The 23,963-nt window shown below is 42.8% G+C and overlaps 1 protein-coding gene across 1 annotated transcript in view; it reads left to right on the top strand.

The window, feature by feature from the left end:
• St8sia6 (ST8 alpha-N-acetyl-neuraminide alpha-2,8-sialyltransferase 6) overlaps window positions 1-23,963 on the top strand; it is a 129,608-nt gene that overhangs the window by 52,180 nt on the left and 53,465 nt on the right. The window contains exon 3 of the mRNA XM_038335357.1: window positions 14,465-14,557. Coding sequence (XP_038191285.1) covers window positions 14,465-14,557 — 93 coding nt within the window. The remainder of the gene's footprint in view (window positions 1-14,464; window positions 14,558-23,963) is intronic.

Here is a 23,963-nt window from a genome sequence, read left to right on the forward strand (position 1 = left end):
GGCTGCCTGGAGGTTTGCCTTGATGCAGAGCTGCTGGGAGACCAAGCCTTGCAGCTGAGTCAGGAAAGCAATTACGTTGTGTTCTCAGCATGCAAGACTCCTCTTACACTCTTTTCTTTGTTGTGCTTTTTCATATGGAAATAAAAAGATCCCCAGTTAGTGACATGTGATTTGGCTCATTTTACTCTCATGATTTTCAAGTTATTTTATTGCTTTTCCACCAACATTGCACTTCAGCTGTAAGAAGAATCTCTCACATTGCTGGTGTGTGAAGTCTTGCTGGAAGCTGTGTATTAGCGACCTTTCGGATCGCTATGATACCCAACAATAGCAACTTAAGGGGGAAAGGTTCATTTGGGGTCACAGTTGGAGAGTTCAGGGGTTGTGGCGGGAAACTCGAGGTGGCTGATCACATTGTACCCACAATCAGGAAGCAGAGACTCAGAGAGGCTTATGTCTAGATTACTTTCTCCTTTTCAGCCAATTCAGGACCCCAGTCCATGGAATGGTTCCCCGCATTAGACTAGATCTCTCCACATCAATTAACCTTATCTAGGTAATCCTTTGCAGACATGCTCAGGTTCAGTATATTTTTCCCGAGGTTCTTATAGATCCTATCAAGTTGGCAACCAATTTTTGTTTGTTAGTTTATTCTTTTGAGACACAGTTTCTCTGTGTAACAGCTATAACTGTCCTGGAACTCACTCTGTAGACCAAGCTGACCTCGAGATTCACAAAGATCTGCCTGCCTCTGCCTCCCGAGTGCCGGGCCTAAAGGCGGTGTAACTACCGCTGGGTGACAGCCTATTTTTACCTGTCATAGGCTATTGACAAAGAGACTATGAGGGTGGAAGAGCTTGACTCTGAGAATTTTAAGACCTTGTTACCCAAACCACTCTCTCAGTCCAGCAGATTGGCAAATCCTGGGAATTTATTAGAAGTGCAGCTTCTTAGGTCACACCCCCATTTACTAAACCAAGATTTGTATTTTTAGGAAGCATTTCCAGGAGACACTAGGGCTTGATGCAGTTGGAGATGCTCCACTTAAAGAGGCAGGCAGCCCAGTGATGAACTGTGCAGTATGCATTGCTGTTCCTGAATGCCACTTACTATGTGGGCCACCCATTCCCAGGACTGTGCTGAGCCTTTTCATGAATTATCTCTTACTCGCTTTGCATTGCTTCCACGTGAGAGACACTATTATCTACAGATAGAGAAAGGTTAAATAACTTTCCTTAGGTTAATGGTGCAACGTGTAGCAGAACAGAGATGGGAATTAGTGTCTTCTTACCACCAATGTTAATCTTGCTCATCCACTCTGTTTATTCAGAAATGACTTCAGCATGGTTGTGCAGGGCGTTAAAAGGTAATTTTTATAAGAAGGCGAGAACACATCTCACACAGATGTAAGAATGGACACTGTAAAGGTTCTGTGTAATGTGTCAGTGAGGAAACTTGTGAGAAGTTGTAGCTGATTTAAAGAAGAGTTTATATAACAGACACATTTATCAATTAGGAAGAGCCATGAGTGTGAAGACAAGGCAAAGCCAGTGTGTATGTATGGCAGGGCTGTCTCTCCATCAGAAATAATTCCTCTGTGAACTTATGAACAAGAATGCTTTTGTGTTGCCATTGTTATCTACAAAGTGAAAAACAGCTCTAAGAAACAAAATCATTCATGACACCATTACAATGGTGAAGCAGACTTTATTTAGATATCTACCACAGTAGGTGTTATTCCTGGAGATTTGTAGTAAACAAATATGGCTTCAATTCCAGCAAAGGAAAAGCAGAAATTTATAACTAGAACCAGGATATGTATGTGTGTATATACACGTGTGTGTGTGTGTGTGTGTGTGTGTGTGTGTGTGTGTGTGCATGTGTTTTGGGAGGTAGGGATCTATTACTAGGGGGAAACACTTAGGCTCAAGTACAGGATTTTGCTGAAGGCAGATCCGAGGGATCAAATATTCTAGTTGCTTCTCTGTTGCTGTCATAAAAGACCAACCAAAATGACCGTAGGTGAGGGAAAGTTTATTTGACTTACACTTCCAGATCACCTTCCATCATTGAGGGAAATCGGGGTAGGAAATCAAGGCAGAAACATGAACCAGAAACCATGGACGAAGGCTGCATGATGGCTCACCCACAGGCTTATGCTCAGTTTCTTGTGTAGCCGAAGACTACTTGCCTAGGGATGGTGCTGCCCACAGTGTGCAGGGGCCTCCTACAGCAAGTACTCATCAAGACAACTTCCCACAGATGTTCTCACGGTCCACTCTCATCTGAGAAATGGTCAGTGGAGACCCCCTTTTCAGGTGACTCCAGGCTGTGCCAAGTTGACAGTTAAAGCTGACTAGGACAACAGACAGTGAGTTTGAGGAGATACTGAGTATACTCAGCAAGAATGTGGGGTGCAGAATAGCCTGGCTGAGGAAGGTTATTGCTAGACTTGGGCTCCTGAGGGCATGTCCTGAAGTAGGAGCTCCTTGCACGGAGTTCAGGGTAAGGCATAATGGAGTTTGATCAAAAAGAGAACCCTGTCACCCCATAAACTCAGAAGAGATTGAGGAAGAGTGGGAATGTGATGCTCAGTGGAAAAAGTGCTCCCTTGAAGGAGTGGAGTAGTGGGGTGGCTGAGCACACAGAATCACAGCATCAGGATTAAAAACCCTCTCTTCACTTTATTTTCCTCCTTTCCCGAAATGTTCCCAGTACCTAACTCGCAGGTCTCTGGTAAGGAATAAATGAGAGAGACACAGGGAAGGTGTACCTAATGACCGTACCATATGTGTTTTTTAGGGCTTTCTTTCTTAACCATGCTAATATACAGGAATTTGTTGATACAGGGCTAAGGGGATGGTTACATTGGTAAAGTGCTTGTGTTGCAAGCATGAGGAAATAAGATTCATCCCCAGAACCCAGCTGGGTATGGTGGTTCACACCTGTAAATCCAGGGGTGGCGTGGGGCAGAGACAGATGGCTCTCGGGGGTTCACTGTTCTACTTCGGCCTCCTTGACGTGCGTTAGGCCAGTGGAAGACCCTGTCTTTAATCAATAAGATAGGTGGCCCTTCAGGAATGACACTTAAGGTTGGTCTTTGGCTTTCATGTACACAAGTGTTCATATGTGCTCTAACATACATCTGTATCTGCACATACACACACGAATAATATTGATATTAACATTGAAATACCCTCAGCATATCAAAGATTTTTCTAATTCAAAGTATCCCAATGAAAGATAAAGTAGTTTTGGTTACAGAGTAAGAAAATACTGCTAGAGGTTGTTTCTTTTCATCATAAATGTCTGGTTTATTTTCTAAGCGGAAACTGTGTTGAATGAAGCGGCGGGGCTGCGTCCCGCCACCCGGCCGCCGGCTAGCTTTACACCCAAAATAATTACACGGAAACTATGTTCTTTTAAAACTCTGCCTGGCCCATAGTTTTAGCCTCTTATTGGCTAATTCTCATATCTTTCTTTAACCCATATTTAGTAATCTGGGTAGCACCACGAGGTGTGGCTTACGCCAATCTGTAGTGGGAGCGGCGGGGCTGCATCCCGCCACCCGGCCACCGGCTAGCTTTACACCCGAAATAATTACACGGAAACTGTATTCGTTTAAAACACTGCCTGGCCCATAGTTTCAGCCTCTTATTGGCTAATTCTCACATCTTTCTTTAACCCATATTTAGTAATCTGGGTAGCACCACGAGGTGTGGCTTACCAGGAGAGATCTTAACCTGCATCCATCTCGGAGAGGAGAAGCATGGAGACTCACTATGGCGACTGCCTGAAGCATCTCCCCCACTCTACTTCCTTGTTCCCACACTTCTGTTCTGTCTACTCCACCTACCTAATTTTCTGCCTCTTAAAGGGCCAAGGCAGTTTTCTTTATTAATTAACCAATGAAAGAAACATAGACAGATAACTCTCCTCCATCAAAACTGTATCTTAAGTATTTAGTAACAAAAATATAATACATATAATTTAAATGGAACATTTCTGCTAATCAATGATCTTAGCCCAAATCAAAATTCTTTTATTTATTTTTTATTGGTTTTATTGAGTTATATATTATTCTCCTCTCTCCTCCCTTCTTCCCCTTCCTCTTCTATTCTCTCCCATGATCCCTACACTCCAAATTCACTCAGAAGGTCTTGTCTTTTTGTACTTCCCATGTAGATTATATCCGTGTGTGTCTCCTTTAGGGTCCTCTTTGTTGTCTAAATTCTCTGGGATTGTGATTTGTAGGCTAGTTTTTCTTTGCTTTATGTCTAAAATCCACTTATGAGTGGGTACATATGATATTTGTCTTTCTGGGTCTGGGTTACCTCACTCAGTATGATGCTTTCGAGATTCATCCATTTGCTCACAAAGTTCAAAATGTCATTTTTATTCTCTGTATAGTACTCCATTGTGTAAATGTATCACATATTCTTTATCCATTCTTCAGTTGAGGGGCATCTAGGTTGTTTCCAGGTTCTGACTCCAACAAATAATGCTGCTATGAACATAGTTGATCCAATGTCTTTGTGGTATGATTGAGCATCCTTTGGGTAAATACCTAAAAGTGGTATTGCTGGGTCTTGAGGTAGACTGTTTGTTTCCTAATTTTCTGAGGAATTGCCACACTGATATTCAAAGTGGCTGTATGATTTTGTACTCCTACCAGCAATGCAGAAGTGTTCCCTTTACCTCATATCCTTTCCAGCATAAGCTGTTTTTGATCTTGGCCATTCTGGCAGGTGTAATATGGAATCTCAGAGTTGTTTTGATTTGCATTTCTCTGATTGCTAAGGATGTTGAGCATTTTCTTAAGTGTCTTTCAGCCATTTTAGATTCCTCTGTTGAGAGCTCTCTGTTTAAGCCTGTACCCCATTTTTATTAGATTATTTGTATTTTGGATGCTCAATTTTTGAGTTCTTTCTATATTTTGGAGATCAGCTAGAGGTAGGTCTTAAAAGTGTATTTTATTCTAAAATTACTGAGATCTAGAGGGACAAAACATTATGGGTAGACTCCTTCCTGACTTGATACTTCTACACTTGCTTTAGGCACCTAAGGATTTCACACTGCTGGATCAGGCAATTGGGGAGCGAGACATGGATCCCCAAGATTTGCCACATACACCCAACCCACTTACATTTTATTTTCTCATGACCTAAATATGCTTATGCCTGTTTAAGAACACCCTCTTGTCCACTGGATTAGGAGTTTCCTCTAGTCTCCATGCCAGACTTGTCCTTTGGGTACTTCTTTCCAGTGCTCACTTCAGTCGACACATGTAAACCAGTTCTTCCTGACTGTACCAGAGAACTCATCACACCTAAGTCAGGGGCATCTGTTTCTCTCTGAGGGAAGTCTGAAATTCAGAAGAATCAAGTTAGTTAGGTTTGGAATTGTGAATCCTTCCTTTGGTCTAGTGGGAGTAGGCAATGATGTTGTTAAAAACAGGGAGATTATTTTTATCTCCTTTTTATCTTTTTATTGAAAATAAATTTTCATTCCTCAAGTAATAAGTCCTAATTATGGTTTCCCCCTCTTCTACTCCCCTCCCATTCAGATCTGAACTGCCTCTCATTAGAAAACAGAGTTCTAGGGGATAATAATGAAATAAAACAGGATAGATCGAAAACTAACACATAGGAATATGGCAAAACAAATGGGAGGAGAAGCGCTCAATAACAGGCAGAAGAAATAGATACAGGAGCAGATTCACTCATTCACAGACTCAGGCATCCTACAAAAACACTAAACTGGAAGCCAAAGTATTTACTCAAAGGACCTTTCGGATAGAAAGAGAGAAAATATGCATAAATAAAAATAAAATAAATAAAAAGATTATTATTATTAAGTAATAAAAATAAATGATAAAGGCTTAACACAACATGAAGAGACAAGGAACCCCCAAAGATACCCTGAGTTCATTTTTTGTCGAGCATCTACTGGTCCTCCAGTTTACCCTGAAGGGTAGGTAGTTTCTTTCCCTAGACAGATTCCCTTGGAGAAAACTAAATTCTCTTTTGAAAGTGGTTATAAATTGGAGATTGTGTCTGGGTAAGGGATGGTGGCGGGTGTTTACTTTTTCTTTCTGCTTTAGGATCCCAACTGGTGCAGACCCGTATAGGCCTGTGCATGCTGCCTCAGTCTCTTTGAGTGCGTATGTGTGTTGACTCAGTTGCTATAGAGGGTCTAGTCTCCTGAGTGTCCTCCATCCCCTCTGACGCTTACTTTCCTTCTGCCTCCTCTTTGGTAGGGTTCCCAGAGCTCTGAAGGGGGGAGAGGGTTAATGGAGATATCCCTTTATGGCTGAGTGTTCTGAGATCTGTCATGAGCTGCATGGTATCTGGTTTTGTTTCCTTGTATTTGTTCCAAGATGCTGCAGGACAAAGCTTCTCTGATGATGGCTGAGCAAGACACTGATGTATGAGTGTAGCACAATGTCATTAGAAATTATTTTATTGCTACATGCTTTTAGTGGAACAGTAGTATTTAGTTTTACCCTAAGTGACTGGACTCTCTAGTCTCAAGTTCTTGGCTAGTCAAGCTCTGTTAGGTATGGGTCCCATCTCTTAAGTCAAATCAGATATTGGTTGGTTACTCCTACAAGGTTTGAACCACCGTTGTCCAAGCATATCTTGTAGGCAGGACACCATTGTAGATCAAAGGGTTTGTGGCTGGGTTGGTGTTTCTTTTTTGGTAACATGTAGTGTACCTTCCTGTGCCAAAGACACTAGAATGTACGGGTGAATGCTTGGCTTCTCCATCTTCAATGAGTTGTGTAGGTGTTGTCTTCAGCAATAGGGACTTGCTGTCGGTTTATAGAGAACAACCTACAACCTCGGCAATAGCCTGGGATTGTTGAGGATTCCCATGGGACCTCTTTAGCCAACAACTTAATTAGATGTAACCCATTTCAGGCACTGGAAGCTTCATTTGGTGGCAAGAGATGGCCAGTTGGGGCTCTGTCTCCCCTGTTATTTGGTGATTTCATTTAGATTGCCTTTATATAGGTATATATTTTAGGAAGCTTCTAATGAATTAGGTTTTTATACCATCACTCAAATGGCCCTTGATTTTTAGCTGTCCCTCCCTGTGTTTCCTCTACTTTCCTTCTCTTCCCTTCCCCTCGGTTCCAGCCTCCCTTTCCCCTTCCATCCATAGGTCTCTATTCTATTTCCCTTTCCTATGAGGTGCATCGCTCCCTCCCCAGTCCCTTACTTTATTACTAACTTCTGTGGTTCTATGGATTGTAGTTTGGTTATTGTTGACTTAAAGTCCACAGCATATAAGTGAATATATACCATATTTGTCTTTCTGGATATGGGTTACCTCAGTTAGGGTGTTTTTTTTTTTTCTAGTTCCATCCATTTACCTGTGAATTTCATGATTTCATTTTTCAAATGGCTGAGTCATATTCCATTGTATAAATATACTATAAAATGAAATCTCAAAGTAATTTTTTCTTCAGACTATTAAATTCTTGTTTGTTTTTGTTTTTGTTTTTTTGTTTTTTCTGAGACAGGGTTTCTCTGTGTAGCCCTGGCTGTCCTGGAACTTACTTTCTAGACCAGGCTGGCCCCAAACTCACAGAGATCCACCTCTCTGCCTCCTAAATTCTGGGATGAAAAAACTCAATCAGTTCAAAAAAATCTTGATTTGCAGTTCCTTGATGACTTAAGATGGTGAACATTTCTTTAAGTGTCTTTCAGCCATTTGAGTTTCCTCTATTGAGAATTCTCAGTTAAATCTATACTCCAATGTTTAATTGGATTATTTGTTTTCTTGATTTTTTGATAGATTTTTAGATCTTTATATATTTTGGATATTAACCCTCAATTGATGTGTAGTTGTTAAAAATCTTTTCCAATTCTGTGGACTGCTGTTTCATTCAAATGTCGGCCTTAAAGGAGCTGGGAAATGTGTTTTTTAGGGCTGAGCACTCAGTTGTTCCTTATGCATCTTAAACAACTACTGATCTATGCATTCACCACTGCTATTGCCAAGTGAAGCTTCTTAGATTAAGGAAGAGAGTGACAAATGTCTATCGGCATAAACGTATATGGTTCGAAGGCAGTTTGATGTCATATTAAGTTAGTTAGCAATAGTATGTTATTCCCTGCATAGTGTAGGGCCTGTGATATCTCCAGCCATAGGTTGTCACCAGATGTATAGTTTCAGGCATGATTTCCTTTCATGGATTTTGCTCCAAATCCAATCAAAGAGTGGTTGGCTGCTCCCGTAACTGTGGTATTACTATTTTAACTGGCAGATTGACATTACAGTTCATAGAGTTTATTGTTATGTAAGTGAATGGATGGTTTTTCTCTCCATATGACCATGAAAGTTAGCCAACAGGTTCATTAGTAAGTTTGCTGTGCTTAGATCCCACAATTCTGAATTATCTTGGTCTGATCCTCTGGGAGCTCCTTGAGAACTCTAAGATATAGACATCATGCAAGCTAAATTTTATCTATAAATATGCAAATTATCTTATCCCTTTCTAAATAGATTTACCTCCACACATTCATCTCAATATTCTTGATTTTTAAATATGTTGGTACTGTGAATGCTTCCTTTAACTAGGTCCCTTATGAGCAAAGTAAAATCTTTCATGTATATAATTTTGTATATGCACAGTAGTTCTGAATTTATAATTTTGAAAATGGTCTTTCCATAATGGAAATTTTCGAGATTACATCTTGATAACTGATTTACTAGTCAAGGGGTGGCTAATTAATCTTCATTGATGGTAAATGGAAACAGATAAGAGCCAAGTAAACAGAGATGATCTGCAGAATATTTTACAATTTAAGTTGCCAGCAGTGTTCATGTTTAAAAGAATAACTCTCTATCTACGTTGTCATTTTAAAAGCAATTCCCATATTTTGAATTAAATGCACAGATTCATGGTTTCTTGAAATTAATGTGATTATGGAAACTAGCTGGCTCCCATGCTGCAGTGTCAGATGGTGTGTGTGCATTTACTCGCTTGCCCCACCCCCCAGCAGATGACTGGTTCCAAGGCAGCAATGCTATGGCTCTTTTCACTGTATCATCTCAAGTGTCACCCATCTCTCAGATGCCTTGTGTGGACTCTACAAATAACTGATGAATGACTGAGAAAAGAGAAAGATCAAGATCTTCCCCTCATCTTTGTAGGCACCGAGCCTCAATTTGATCTGCTTTTGAGTATGGGCATTTCAGAAGCAGTATTCATCAACACACATATAAGGATGATATACTACTTTGTTAGTGGAGAGTAACCAATTACACAGTGTGCTGGGTGCTTGCTATGTTGGCTTCTCTGGAGGAACAGAACTGATGGAATGAGAACTTGTTATAAAAGATTTATCAGGTTGGCTTATACGAGAGGAACCAGTTAATCCAACAGTGATTGTTTGTGAGATGGAGAATCTGGGAACCTGGTAGCTGCTCAGCCCACAACTCTGAGCCTCAGCAGTCTCAGTCTGGAGCTGGAGACCTTAAGAATTCCTGGAAGGCTCCCATTTTCAGAAAAAGATGGCTTCTAATGTAGGCCAGACATGGTGGTGACAGTGGCAAGAGAAGGCTAGAAGCACTGACTAGCAAGGTGCAAACACACAGAACTGCTTCCCACTTGAAGCTCTTTTTATCTGGGATTTCTGGAAAGCTCTGCCTGCTCTGAGGGAGAATCTATTCTATTCATTTCACCCTTCCTACAAACACCCCCACAAATGGCCCAGGGGCTGGTCTTAGTTGATCCTAGTTTCTATCAAGTTGAAAGTCAAGATTAATCATCACAACTGCCCTTCTTCTAACAGAAACCTACATGGGAGTAGGGGAGTATACCATAAGAAATTTGCTTGATGATCTTAGACTCTAACTCGAAGGCTTAGAGGCAGGAACCAGGTCCTACCTGGCCTGAGTTCCAGCGGCCGGCCAGCCTGTTAGACCCCTTGGGTTTTCTGCAAGTGATTTGCATGCTGTCCTGTCTTATCACTCATGGATGAAGTAAGAATATTAGAAATGTTTAACTAAAATATTCATTCTTCGAGCTTTCTGTTTTTAGAAACCATTCTCTGGCTATTATTAATGCATCCATTCCTCCGAGAGAGCAAAATTGATCAGACTTTAAGCTTTATGTTGTGACGCCCATTATGTTACCATAAATAGAGTGTAGCTGTACTTGGTGTTCCGGAGAGCCTTACATGCAGATTGCTCCTTGGGATATTTTCCTTGGCTGGGGTAATGATTGCATGATTGCATGATTACAGGTCACACTCAGAAGGTGACATTAATTCTGTGCTGTAGAGGTCTTGGTGGATACCGAGTACCAATGGCAGTGTTCTGCAGATTTGTGTAACATCGTTCCCTTGAGAGATGTTCTCCACATTATCAGACTTGTACTGTTTATTGCTTGGCAAAAGCCAGTGCAGTATCCCAGCTTCTTGCAGATGGATTTGTAAAATGGTCACTTTCAACTCAAGGATGACTTATAAAAATAGAATTTCCACAAAAGCCCAACATCTATAGAGGTAACACTGACAGGAGAAATGCTTCATTTTGTCTCCTCTCCCCCAACTCTTGTTAACGAGTTCTTCCTCCTGGACACTGAAGCGATGACCCCGTGCCTAAAGGCTTGTTTGCTGCCACAAAACAAACAAATTCTATTATTAAGTAATAAAGGCAGTCAGAATTTGTGGAATAAGACTTGCAGGGAATGGAGAGAAAGAGAAATCTGTATCATTTAGCGTTCAGCAAACTGTCATTAAACTCATAGTCAAAGGCCAGCCAGCTAGATGGCTGATGTTTTGGAAATCCTACTAAGGAGTGGGCTACATGTCCCAAGGGGAAGGATTTGGAGCGGAGAAGTGGCATGATCAGATCAAATGCACATGTGAGCATGCTCCACTGTGGAGCAATGAGAATAGATGAAGGAAAGGAAGCCTGTGCAGAGGTTTAGAGAGAGCAGGCAGGTGGCGAAGGCGGGAGACCCACAGGCAATGTACAGGACAGCACCTGTAGCTGAGTGCCCGTCATTACCTTAAAGTCATATGGGAAAATGAATGCAGACAGTGCCAAGACATACAGAACAGCCCAGGAAAGACGCTGTGAAAGGGCTCTGACTGTGGGTGGAACCGGATCCTGCTGCCGGTTGGGAAGCCACAGAGAGGCACTGAGGTCTCCTTTGACTTAGTGATGCTGCTTTCTGAGAGCCAGGCAGTGAATTTATAAACAGAGAAGATGGGCAGTGGTGGCTTGCCATTAGAAGGGACGGCAAAGTGAGTTATTTTGCCTTTGACTTTGAGACAGTCGTGAACTGATCATGGCAATGGCAGACAGCGAGAGAGCGAAGATGCTTTCAGAAGGATTAGCAGGAAAGGACCTGATCTCAGAGGCGACGCAGAGGGATGGGCGGCAGGTGCATTATCATTATCTGAGAGAGGAGGTCTTTCTTTCAGATGGAAGGTCAGGACTGACAGCTATGGATTAATCACATTCAGCAGCACCTTGTCCTCTGAAACAGGCAGCATGATTTGAGTGCCATGTGGGAAGGGCAGTGAATGGCCAAGACAGTAGGAGATCTGAATGTGGAGAGCGCTCCCTGAGGGAACTGGGGTTTGAAATAGAATTGTGAAGGCCGAGCAAATTGGACACTATGGATTTATCAAGTCACCGGTCCTATGGGCCTCAGGTTGAGGGATATCCATGATTGGTGCTTTATTTCTTCAGTCACTTCTTTTGCAAGCTGTGGGGGGGGGCTGTCTGTGGAGGAAGGAACCAAGGGTGCTGGCAAGACGTGACAGATGTGCTAAATGCTACAGATGCACAGTGAGACCGGCTTGCACAGAGACAGGTGAGCAGGGCTGGTCGTCTTGCAGAGGAGCACGGGCAAGGAGAACCGTTGTAGTCATCTCTGCTGGTTGGTCTGGGAAGCATTAAAATCTCAATTAGTCTCCACATTGTAGCACATCTCCAGGGAGAGAATCACTGCGCTATCCAGGACATGTCTCTCTGGTGGTGGAGGGGGGACTGTGGCAGGGATGCTTGCTGTGAAGTTTGGTCATGAATATATAAGCCCATAATTTTCTGTTTGAAATAATTTGGTAAGAAATTTACATCAGAAAATTGCAGTGAACTGGAATTAAACAGCAATATTAAGAACTCAGAGGGGACAGAAACAGAAATCATACTTGGAGCTTGCAGAGTCTACCCTTGGGGTGTGGGGTGGTTCAGACAGCACCTGGAAGTCCTCTGAATCCTGTTCCTCTTTCTTTCTCTTCCCCAGCGACTCAGACCACACTGAACTAGTGCCAGGTGGATATCCCCTTAGTTGTCTCTTAAAATGAGATTTGGATAGCAGACTATGGTGCCATTTGCTTCTGTGGTCTGCTTCTTGTGACTGTTTTCACCACCACCCGTATTGATAACCAGTCCTTCGGGGTGGACTATTCTGGCCAGATCCTTGCTGAGGAAGGGCAGATGGGGGGCAGCTTATACATCCTCTCTCTTGACCCATGGCAACCTCTGGTTTTATCAGCTGCTTTGAATCAGAGCCTTTGGAGTTCCTACTTTTATCTTGATTGCTCCCTTCCTCTGTTCCTTTTGACTTATCAGAAAGTTGCCCGCCAATCAGAACGTTAAGGAGGGCTCACCATCACAGCCACTTTGGGCTGCATGCTAACCTCTAAGATAGTATCTGTCTGCCAGTTATGAGTTTTCTTATTTCAGAGCTTACAAGGTTTTTGGTTTCTTCTTCCGGAGTGTCTTAGAAAGGGAGAGGAAAAGGGAGAAACTAAAGGTTTTGAATAAAAACAAAGGGACAGAGAGGCACAGAAGGCAAAGGAAACTAGAAGGCCCCTGTCTGTTCTCTGGGGATTGAGTGACTTCCTGCAGACAGAGGGATCTGTAGCCCCCGCCTGAGAATGGATTTCGATGATGATTTAGAGCAAGGACACAGTTATCTGTTAGCTTCTGTGTGTCAGGTGTTTTCATAATACCTTGTTTAATCCCTTTAGCTACTTTATTGGGAAGAATTAAGACAGAGAAACTCTCAGGCTGAAGGCTGAGGTCAAAGTGAAGCCCAGAAGGCAAGGTCGGCTCCACTAAAGACCTCACTCTCTTCTCCAGACTCCATTCTGTCGTTTCCACGGCTGCGTCTGATACTCCCAGATGATTTGCATACAGCCTGCCTGGTTTGTAGCTGGGCAAAGCTAGCTTGTGTTTATTAAGAAAGAAGCTCTCCAGTACAAGAAAAGGTGTATGAGACAGTTCTGTTGGCACCTGGTTGTCACCGGTCCACAACTGAGCATTACAAAGCCATCGTAATTCAAAGCACTGCTGACTGGGTAATTCACTTCATTAGCGGTGCTGCCTGAATACAACACACAACAAATTAGAGATAACCAAATGCTTGGGAGCACAATAATACATTCAAACACTGCAGGAAGTGCTGTTAGGGAAAGAGTGAGTGGGGAAAAAAGTGGTGGGGGAAGGAAGGTCAGACAACTTGTGGGAATCAGTTCTCCCCCCCCTCACCCCGCACCACGTACTCCAAGAACTGAACTCAGGTCACCGGGTTTGGAGCCATCTTCCTGGCCCAGGTAACCCATACCCAGTACTCTCAGAAAGCACCTCTGAGAAATATTGTAGAGTTAGTTGTGAATTTTTCTTGTTTATCTCTTTACCTTCATGCTCCTTCTCTCTTGTCTCTCATGCTCAGGAAATAAAGAAATTCAGTCTGTCCTGCCTTTGTCTAGATCTTAAGTCTGTTTGCTTGGCTCCTCTCGGGTGGACCCAGACACAGTGTGTCTCTACTGAACACCGTGTCCGTGACCCTCACTGGGTCTAAGAGTCAGTTAGTTTACCATGTCTGTGTCCGTGAGACTGTTTTTATTTCTGAGAGTCATTCAAACAGCATGCATGTGTCTATGAAGCTTGTCTTGTGCAAGAGTCCATTTCCTTAGACTTTATGCTGTGCTTGTGGTTTGTTTATGTCCCACCTCTGATTTTTCTGAGTTCATAGAAGTAAGCATGTGGGGCTTGTTACAAGGATCAGAGGCCAGTTCCACCTGTGTTCTTTATGGAGAAAAACATTAATTTCCTGTGTCTCTGGGTTTTTTACCCAAGACGGTTATTAACAAAATACAGGCTATTTACATATGCTGATTAAACCACACAGCGTCTTCTTCATTATGAATACTAACCTGGAAATACAACAAAAGAGAAAGAAATGAAAATGCGATGCCTTCAGCGCGACTTCTTTTCATTTCGACTTTATTATGTCGCTTGTAAAAATTTACACCCATCAGAGACAAAAAACATCAATTTCCTTTTCCAGGGAGAAATTCAATAATGGAATGAAGATCAGACTTCATTTTGATATACACCTTATCAATTAAATCTGATTTTTGTTAATAATCTTACATTCTTTCATTTTAAATCAGTCTTTTTTCGTTCATTCTCTTTCACAAAACAGCACGTATCTGCTGCAGGAGACATCACCCCAACAGACAGAGAAATGCAAAACTCTGCAACAGGACTTGAAGTCTTTATCTAACAAGACGAGACGGTAAGTTCCACTCTTCACGTTCGATTTCAAGTAAGTGCTTTGTGTTCAAAGCGTTCCGATGCATATTTGAAATCATTTGGAAAACAAGGCTCTGCTCATTTTAGGATTGTTGGCTCTGAGACTGTTTCCCTCTTGAGGAGGATGGGGAAGGGACAGACAGTGGAGAGCGAGTCATCCCCTGTGCCCTGGCTGCAGGACTCAGCTTATCTGCCCTGGAGCCACCTTTATTATACACTATGTATTCTAGCTGGAATTTAAAGCCCGCACATGCTTCTGAATTTGATGTGTGGCTGAGGCATTATCCTGGGAAAAATGCTCGCTTGAACAAAATTTTGCTTACAACGTCAAGTTAATGGCTTACCTCTGGCCTCAGTGGGGTTCACCCATCACTCACTGACTGGAGTTTACAATCTCCAATTTCCAATAATCTCCTACACTCTCTCCTTCAAACTAGGGCAAAGACAAGCCAAGATCTCTGCACTTAATGCATGGAAGAGGCATTGGTAGCCTGAGTGTCTGGCCACCACTTGAGTCATAGCTAGGAAGACTAACAGTGCTGGAATGAGGCCCTGCATGTGAAGCTTGGAGCTGGGCTGTGCTTGTAATTCCCCTTAAGGAGGCTGGACATATACTTCAAGTGTAGGGGCTTGTTTAACACACACAGAGTCCTAGGTTCAACCCCGGTAGTGCCCACAAAAGAAAGAAGTGTGTGTGGGGGGGGGGGGCGGGGGATCATGGGAGGAAGAGTTCTAAATTTCATTTTGCTGTGTGCTCTGCTGACAAGGGGCGCGGGAGAGTAACAGGTAAGAGATGGAGCCGATTTCCTCCCAGGAGGGTGTTCCAGGGAGACTGACCCAGGCTCCTTCCTTTCCAGGGAAACTAACCCAGAGTCTGTCTTCATCTTTCCTCCCATTCTTTTGTTAATGCCCCGTCTTGCTTTTCAATTATAAAAATGGTGTTAGGGAAGGAGGGAGCTGAGCAGGTAATCCACATTCTCTCTTTCCTGAGTGTGTGGGAGGCTGACCCAAGAAGAGAAACCAAGGTAGGTGGCCTGGTCCAGTCTACTTGACAACTGCACCTTGGGACAAGCCAGTTTAGGACTTTTACTTAATGCATCGAGCTTCCCAGCAGTAAGGTAGAGCTGAGGGTTACCCACAATCCAGGAGAGAAGGCCCCTTGGAGAATGCAATGCAAGCTGGGCACTTGGGTATGACAGGGAGATGTCTCATAATGGTTCCTGCTGTGTGAAGACTCTCGTGCCCTCACATAGAACCCTCATTGACTGTTCTAGAGCAGGACCACCAAGGGAAGGCAGGACCAGCATGGCAATACTTGCTGTTCCATGCCTCTTTTTGTTGTGTCTGAGCCTCCTGACTACCACTATCCTTGAAATTATTAAAAAGCATAACCATGTTAGGCCTCTGAGTTGATCCGTTTGGACAGCCTAATTCTGTACAAGGGATGGACTATTAGGGATGTACTTTCTTTTTCTTTAGATCCAGATGATGAGTGCTAAGCTTGCTGGAAAAATAGCCCATGTTGTGTGACCTCTCTGCCACAGCCAATGCTCTGCTCATGCTTGTAGCCCGTAAGAGTTCTCCAGCTTTTGCCATCTTTTTCAGAAAGGTGGACCTACACAGTCTTCATCAGCAGGCTCTGGGATCTTTTACTGTTTGCTTATTTGTTGGATTTGAACATATGGGAACATGCATAAGGGATCAAGAAGAGGGAGCAAGGGAAAGGAGTGTTCTCCATGCAATGCCATAATGCCAATCCAGTTTCCAGCACTGGCAAAAAAGACGAACACAACTTTAACCCCCCCTCTCCTTTCTCTCTCCTCCCCTCTTTCTGTGTGTGTCTCCCTCTCCCTTCCTCTCCCTCCCTCCTCATTGCCCTCTCCCCTCCTTTCAACTCAGTACATTATTAACAGTCCCTGTAATCTGACCTCACCCTTAAGAAAAGTTCTTTCTATAAAACTTTAAATTACACAGTTTGAGCTCCCTATGGGTCCTGCAATGGCTCTAGTTTACCATAGATGGATTCTAACACCTGTGTCAAGACTTCTCACTCCATCCAGTCCACTCACTGGACTCAGACTGGCTCACGCATTGTAGATGGCACTTCACCTCTGTTTCGATCCTGTGGGACCTGCTGTGTTGTAGTTTGGCCTGTGGATGTTACACGGCTTTGGTTTGCATTTCCAGAGAGACTCTCAATTCTAAGCCCTTTGTGGTTCCCTTCACATATCGGACACATGATGCTAAGAAAGAAGAAAACTGCAAGAAGAAAGCATTGTCCTTTGTTCCAGCATGCCCCATAGCAATCTCTGTACGCTTCCCCTCAAATACACGTCGCAGACGACTCTTGCCTCTGAGAAACTTTCTCACTGATCTTGTCCAGTTTTGCTATTTGAAGTCCCCAGGGGAAGGATGATTTGTACCTACACCTCCTGGGAAAGTACTGAGTCAGCAGGGGCATGTTCTCTAATGTTGATCTGAGGTGGGGGAACTGACAATCTGGGTTGCTAAGACTGAGCAATCAGCTGCAGCAAGCTAATGAGAATAACCCGGCACATGCTCTCCTGGGCGTATCCTCGGTCTCACCCTGTTGTCTGGGGCTTGATGGCAAGACCTTTCCTAACTGCTCTTCTAGGCTTTGCCTTCCTCCCATTACACACACAGTTTCAGCTAGCCCATATAATGAGCCTGTGCTAGTATTCTGTGCAGCAAAGGTCTCGGGAGCAGACACAAACGGCCCACTGCTCGCAAAGTGTTATTCTTGCACACAGGAGACTAATTTCTTTTTCGGTTGTATTGTCTTTTGTCAGGAATTGTACATTCTACAACCAGGGGACAATTAGGAAACTTGCAGGGGACAATTGGGAAAGCAACTCAGTGTATGGTGATAAAAAAAAGCAATTTCATTTTCTTAGAAATAATTATTTAGCCCTATTTTTGTCATGGTCTGTTAAAGACTTAGAATTTTCTCTTTCACTGGGCAATTTGTTCCTTTCAGGTTGCTAAAATAGGGTTTAGGAGACAGAGTTACAGTGGGAGAAAAAAAAACACTCTTTTTTTTCTGCCTAGTGTTGACTACATTTTTGAATAAAAGGACAATTAAGCAGTAGAATTAGTATAATCAGTAGAATGAGTCTTATGCACGACAGTCTCTCTCTCTCTCTCTCTCTCTCTCTCTCTGTGTGTGTGTGTGTGTGTGTGTGTGTGCTGTGTGTGTGTGTTATATGGACTTATTAATGAGGTTGTATGGACATGTGCATGCATTCTTTGTGCATGGAGGTCAGAGACGGGTGTTCAGTGTCTTGCCAGTCACTCTCCAGTCCCAGTCTGAGACAAGGTCTCTCACTGAAACTGAAGCTCATCACTTTGCTAGTCGGTTTGGCTGACTATTGTGCTTCCGGGATATGTCTGGCTCCTCTTCTCCCTGTAACTGGGGTTCAGGCATACAACACCTCTCCTGATTTTTAGGAGGATTCTGGGGCCAAGCACACGTGGCCTTCATGCTTGCACAGCAGGCAGCTTGCCTACATCCCCAGCCCCAAGATTCTTCATTCTCTGTTTAAAACCATCATCTCCAAGGTGAGCAGGGCCTTGTTTTGAGTTTGGTCTCTTGTGCCTGTATATAAATTAATTGCTTCTTCAGCATTTATGGAATAAGCAATTTATTAAGTCTGCAAATTAATTCATTAAATCTGCAAAAATACTTCCTGTACAATATAATCTGTAAATATTAAAAGTTAATCAATCAGTCCAGAAGGTTTAACTCTTTGGATGCCAAGTTTCCTTAATGTGGCTCTTTCCATTGCTTTGGGCTTGTACCTTTCTGAAATTGATTATCTAACTGATCCCTTGCCCCTGACTGTCTCCTGGTTTCTCCAATGTGATCCTTTTTTACTGGGTTTTTTACCAAGTGGAAATATTAAACTGTATTTAAAGTATAATCTTACCATTGTTAGTTTTCCCATTTCTAATGATGGCAAACTTATTATTCACTTATTTTTGCTTGTATATCTAGAAAAATGGTTGTCTTGGTATCCAAGCTGTCTAGTGTAGACTTCATTGCCTCAGACAAATGAAGGCATTTATCTCAGAGCAGTTTCTTCAAGGGTGCCAACCTAGGTGGAGTCTTAATTGTTCCTCTCTTGGTTCTTTTGACTCTGTTATTAGTCAGATTTTCTTTGCTGTAACCAATAACAAAGACAAATCAACTTAAGAGGAGAAAAGGAACTTTGGAGTCACAGTTTTAGATGCCTTTGTCCACTATTAGACAGATTAAAAAGCATTTATGCCTCTGGTGGGAAGGCAGCATGTTACGGCAGAACAAAGCTGTTTACCATCTGGCTGGAATGCAAAGTCAAAGAGAATCCCACAATCCTCTTCAGAGGCTCACCTCCAGAAACCGTAAACTTACTACCAGACTCTACAATTGAAGGTTCTGTCATTCTCAATTGTGCCAAACTGGGGACTGAGCCTTTTATGCATGAGTTTGTAGGATGTTTAACATCCAAATGTAGCAAGTTTTGAACTTTCTCTTCTTTTTGGGTTCAGGACTCCCTCTACAAATGATAGTTATGTTTATTTAGTTTCCATTGTTTGCCAAGAATGATGGGCAACTCTAGTGAAATCTCACAGAACTCAATGTCTTAATGCAAAATTCTTTCACCTACTCACAGTGTTCAATCTTCCTTCCTGATGAGGGAGCTCCCATGGGAGTCTTCACCCTCAGTATTGACCCGGTGATTCTGATAGTCACTTCTTACAGGCAGTGCCCTGGAAAGACGAAGGAAAATCCTGAACTCTGCATCGCTTATCAGAGACTCCAATTATACTAACATTCTACCGACTGCTTTGACTCAGTAGACTGTGAATGGGTTTGATGTGAAGTCGCTGTTCCAGATGTAGTATCTGTCTGGGCATCTGCTTGCAGCAAACACTTGATTCTATGTACAAGGAGAATACTGCCAGCAGAGGTCAACCAGGCATCTCTACTCCACGTGTTTCCAGTAGCTGTACCATTCTGATCATCCTAGAAATTATAGGCCTTGTCTTAGTTAGGGTCTCTATTGCTTCAATGAAACTCCATGACCAAAAGCAAGTTGGGGACAAAGGGGCTTATTCGGTTTACACTTTCCTATCACAGTTCATCATTGAAGGAAGTAAGGACAGAAACTCAAACAGGGCAGGAACCTGGAGGCAGGAGCTGATGCAGAAGCCAAGGAGAGGTGCTACTTCCTGGCTTGCTCAACATGGTTTGCATAGCCTACTTCCTTATAGAAGCAAAGACCACCAGTCCAGGGATGTTACCACCCACAATGGGCTTGGCCCTCCTCCATCAATCACTAATTAAGAAAATGGCTTATAGCAGGATCTTGTGGGGACATTCTCTTAATTGAGATTTGATCCTCTCAGATGACTTTAGCTTGTGTCAAGCTGACATAAACTTCCCAGTACAGGCCTTCTGTGGTGTCTCTTTAAGTGAAAAGATACCATTCTTTTAAGCAACAGCTTAGGCTGGGGATGTAGCTTATTGATAGAATGCCTCTCTCTCATGTGCAAGAGGCTCTGGGTTTGCTGCTAGTACAGCACATAAAATTGTGAGTAATGGTTAGAATCTCGGGACTTGGGTGGCAGGAATAGGAGAAGCCAAAGTTCAAGACTCTCTTCAGCTCTATAGGAAGTCTGAGGCCAGCCTGGGCTAGAGATCCTGTCTCAAAAAGAAAAAAAAAGAAATAAATGGAAAAAAAGCAATCTGGACAGATGATTAAGTGGCTAAAATCCCTGTCTGCTCTCTCAGAGGCCCTGGTTCCATCCCTCAGAACCACACAATGACTCACAAATGTTTGCAATTCTAGTCCCAGGGGATCCAACACCCTCAGCTAAACCCCAAGGGTACACAGACATACACACAGGCAAAATACTCAGATACACAAATAATAAAATAAAAGAATTTAAAAGCAATGTAAAAGCTTAAAAAGAATCTTGCACATCTTTTGAATCCTTGAGCATTTTATGCAGCCTCTCTAGTGAGAGGATTAGTGGTCATCCTCAGAAGTAAGCGTAAGCCACTGCCTTGTAACTTTCCACAAAACCATCAAAGCATGAAAGACCCACTTTGTATTCAGACAGTCTCCTGGAGTAAGGTACAATGCTCAGAATTATGATGCAGAATTTCTGTCTGGCACTGCGAGGCTGTGACTTGACCATAGACTACCTAGTCAGTGTATATGTTACTCTTGTATGCCACTCCGTTTTCAATTACAATAGAATTTTCTGAAGAATACCTCCTCCGTGGGACAGCATAAAGGTGCGTGTTAAGGGGGTGTGCATTGCAGGGTGAAATGTGAAGTGGATTGAAGACTGGCCCTAAAACTTTGTCATTCTTTATTACCCTGGAGAGAACAGCATGACCTGAATTGCTGTGTGAAAGCAGGTGGTGTAAATTACAGCAGATCAGCCAGAGTGTAAGCATTTCACTTGACAGCCTGCTAACAAAGCAAGGATTCCTAAATCTCAACTTGTCTGGTGGAAGGAAAGATTGTTTTTAGTCATATGCAAGATCTTCTAAAATGACAAATGACTTGTATCCCTTCATCTTTAAATCGACAACGCCTTAGTTGCTTTCGAAGGTGACATGCACAATTTTGTCTCTCTGTTCTCCTCTGACGTTTTAAGCTGGCCCTTTCTGGTTAGCTTTTAAGGACCCCCAAATCTGGCATGCCTTCTTGTCATTGGTGAAGAGAATTAAGTCAGGAAACAGGATGTGAAGACCAAAAAGCCTATCAACAAACAGAAAATAAGATTTGTAGCTTAAGAGACTGGAGAGATGGCTCAGTGGATACGAGTGCTTGCTGATCTTTCAGAAGACACAGTTGTGGTTCCCAGTGCCCATGTGAAGCAGTTTACAACAGCCCGATACTCCAGATGCAGAAGACACAGTTGTGGTTCCCAGTGCCCATGTGAAGCAGTTTACAACAGCCCGATACTCCAGATGCAGAAGACACAGTTGTGGTTCCCAGTGCCCATGTGAAGCAGTTTACAACAGCCCGATACTCCAGATGCAGAAGACACAATTGTGGTTCCCAGTGCCCATGTGAAGCAGTTTGCAACAGCCCGATACTCCAGATGCAGAAGACACAACTGTGGTTCCCAGTGCCCATGTGAAGCAGTTTGCAACAGCCCGATACTCCAGATGCAGAAGACACAACTGTGGTTCCCAGTGCCCATGTGAAGCAGTTTGCAACAGCCCGATACTCCAGATGCAGAAGACACAACTGTGGTTCCCAGTGCCCATGTGAAGCAGTTTGCAACAGCCCGATACTCCAGATGCAGAAGACACAACTGCGGTTTCCAGTGCCCATGTGAAGCAGTTTGCAACAGCCCGATACTCCAGATGCAGAAGACACAATTGTGGTTCCCAGTGCCCATGTGAAGCAGTTTGCAACAGCCCGATACTCCAGATGCAGAAGACACAATTGTGGTTCCCAGTGCCCATATGAAGCAGTTTGCAACAGCCCGATACTCCAGATGCAGAAGACACAATTGTGGTTCCCAGTGCCCATGTGAAGCAGTTTGCAACAGCCCGATACTCCAGATGCAGAAGACACAACTGCGGTTTCCAGTGCCCATGTGAAGCAGTTTGCAACAGCCCGATACTCCAGATGCAGAAGACACAATTGTGGTTCCCAGTGCCCATATGAAGCAGTTTGCAACAGCCCAATACTCCAGATGCAGAGGAGCTAATGCCCTCTTTGGCTGTTGCAGGCACCTGCACACATGAAATAAACACAAAAAGGAATCCTTATCTTACATTTCTCCCAGAGACAAAGCAAGGACTGCTCCTGCTGGTGTCAGTATTTATGTTGGGAGGCATATGAGCTGATATTAAAGTCTGTGACAACTCTGCATTTTCAACAAAACCTATTTCTCCAACCCTATTGAAAGGGTGTTTAATGAGGCCTTGCACCTCAACAAGCACAAGAAAGTGAACAATCACAACTGGAGAGCCAGAAGTAATAATTTCTTGTTTTTCTAACCAGCACACAACATTTTGTTTTAGTACATTTGTTTATCTTTTGAAGAAATTTGATTCCCTAAGGTTAAAAAAAGGGAAAAAATGGGACTATGATCTAGGAAGAATGAAAATAAGTTTCCCCCTGTTGTAAGGAAGGCCGCTTGTTCATCCGGGCCGCCCAGAAATGAAATCATCACACAGAAACTATATTCATTAAAACACTGCTTGGCCCATTAGTTCTAGCCTCTTATTGGCTAACTCTCACATCTTGATTTAACCCATTTCTATTATCTGTGTATCACCACAAGTTCGTGGCCTACTAGGAAAAGTTTGGCATATCTGTCTCTGGTGGCTCCAAGGCATCTCTCTGACTCTGCTTTCTTCCTCCCAGAATTCAGTCAGTTCTGTCTTCTCCACCTACCTAGTTCTGAAGTATCATGCCAAGGCTGTGTACTTTATTCATTAATCAATATAAGCAACACATAGAAAGAAGGACCTCCTACACCATTTACCCTTTTTCTGTTTAAACAAAAAGGAAGGCTTTAACTTTACCATAGTAAAATTACATATAACAAAACAGTTCTCAAGCAAGAATTACAGTTACAATATTTATATGTACTTTATCTTTTATCATAACTAAGGAAAACTATAACTATAACTATCTATTTATACTATTACCTAAGTAAACAGGAAGTACATTGTAAGCAACTTTCAAAGCTCTAGAATTGACAGAGACATCTCGCTACCTGGACAGTCACCTAAAGTTTTTCTGTACCGTTGGGGCATCAATCTTCAGCCTACAGGCCCATAGTATCCAGCACATTTTTCCACGAAGCAGGAAATTTCAAAGACAGTTCAGTCACTTTCTTCTGTATCCTGCAGAATGTCTGATAGACTCTTTCATGAAGCAAGAACCCTGAAGGATCATCTCACCTTTAGGCAAGCTTAGCAGTCATTTCTCTGCGGGTCATGCATGTCCAGTGAAGCAGTACAGGCAAGAGTAGTTTTTTGCCCAGATGTCTTTGATGTCCATCTTCCACTTGCAGTAGATTGGTGCTGCTAGGACAAGATATGTCTCATTGTCATGAAAAGTCCTAAATTCTTAAACGTTTTAAATGCCATATTCTAAAGGTCTCTGAAAGATTTGAAGAATACCTATCTAACTGAAATATATCTCTATACATTTAGAAAATCCAACTAACATGACTACAGGCTTGACTGTTATAGATCATTATCCATTAACAACCTATATTTCTTTTTTTAATTTTATTTTTCCATTCAAAAATTTACACTTCCTCCCCTCCTCCCATTCCCCTCCTGCTCCCCCACTCACCCTCCTCCCTCTCCTCTCTCCTTAAGAGAGGACAGGGAACCCTGC

Source organism: Arvicola amphibius, chromosome 6, assembly GCF_903992535.2.
Source record: "Arvicola amphibius chromosome 6, mArvAmp1.2, whole genome shotgun sequence".
Taxonomy (NCBI): Eukaryota; Metazoa; Chordata; class Mammalia; order Rodentia; family Cricetidae; genus Arvicola; species Arvicola amphibius.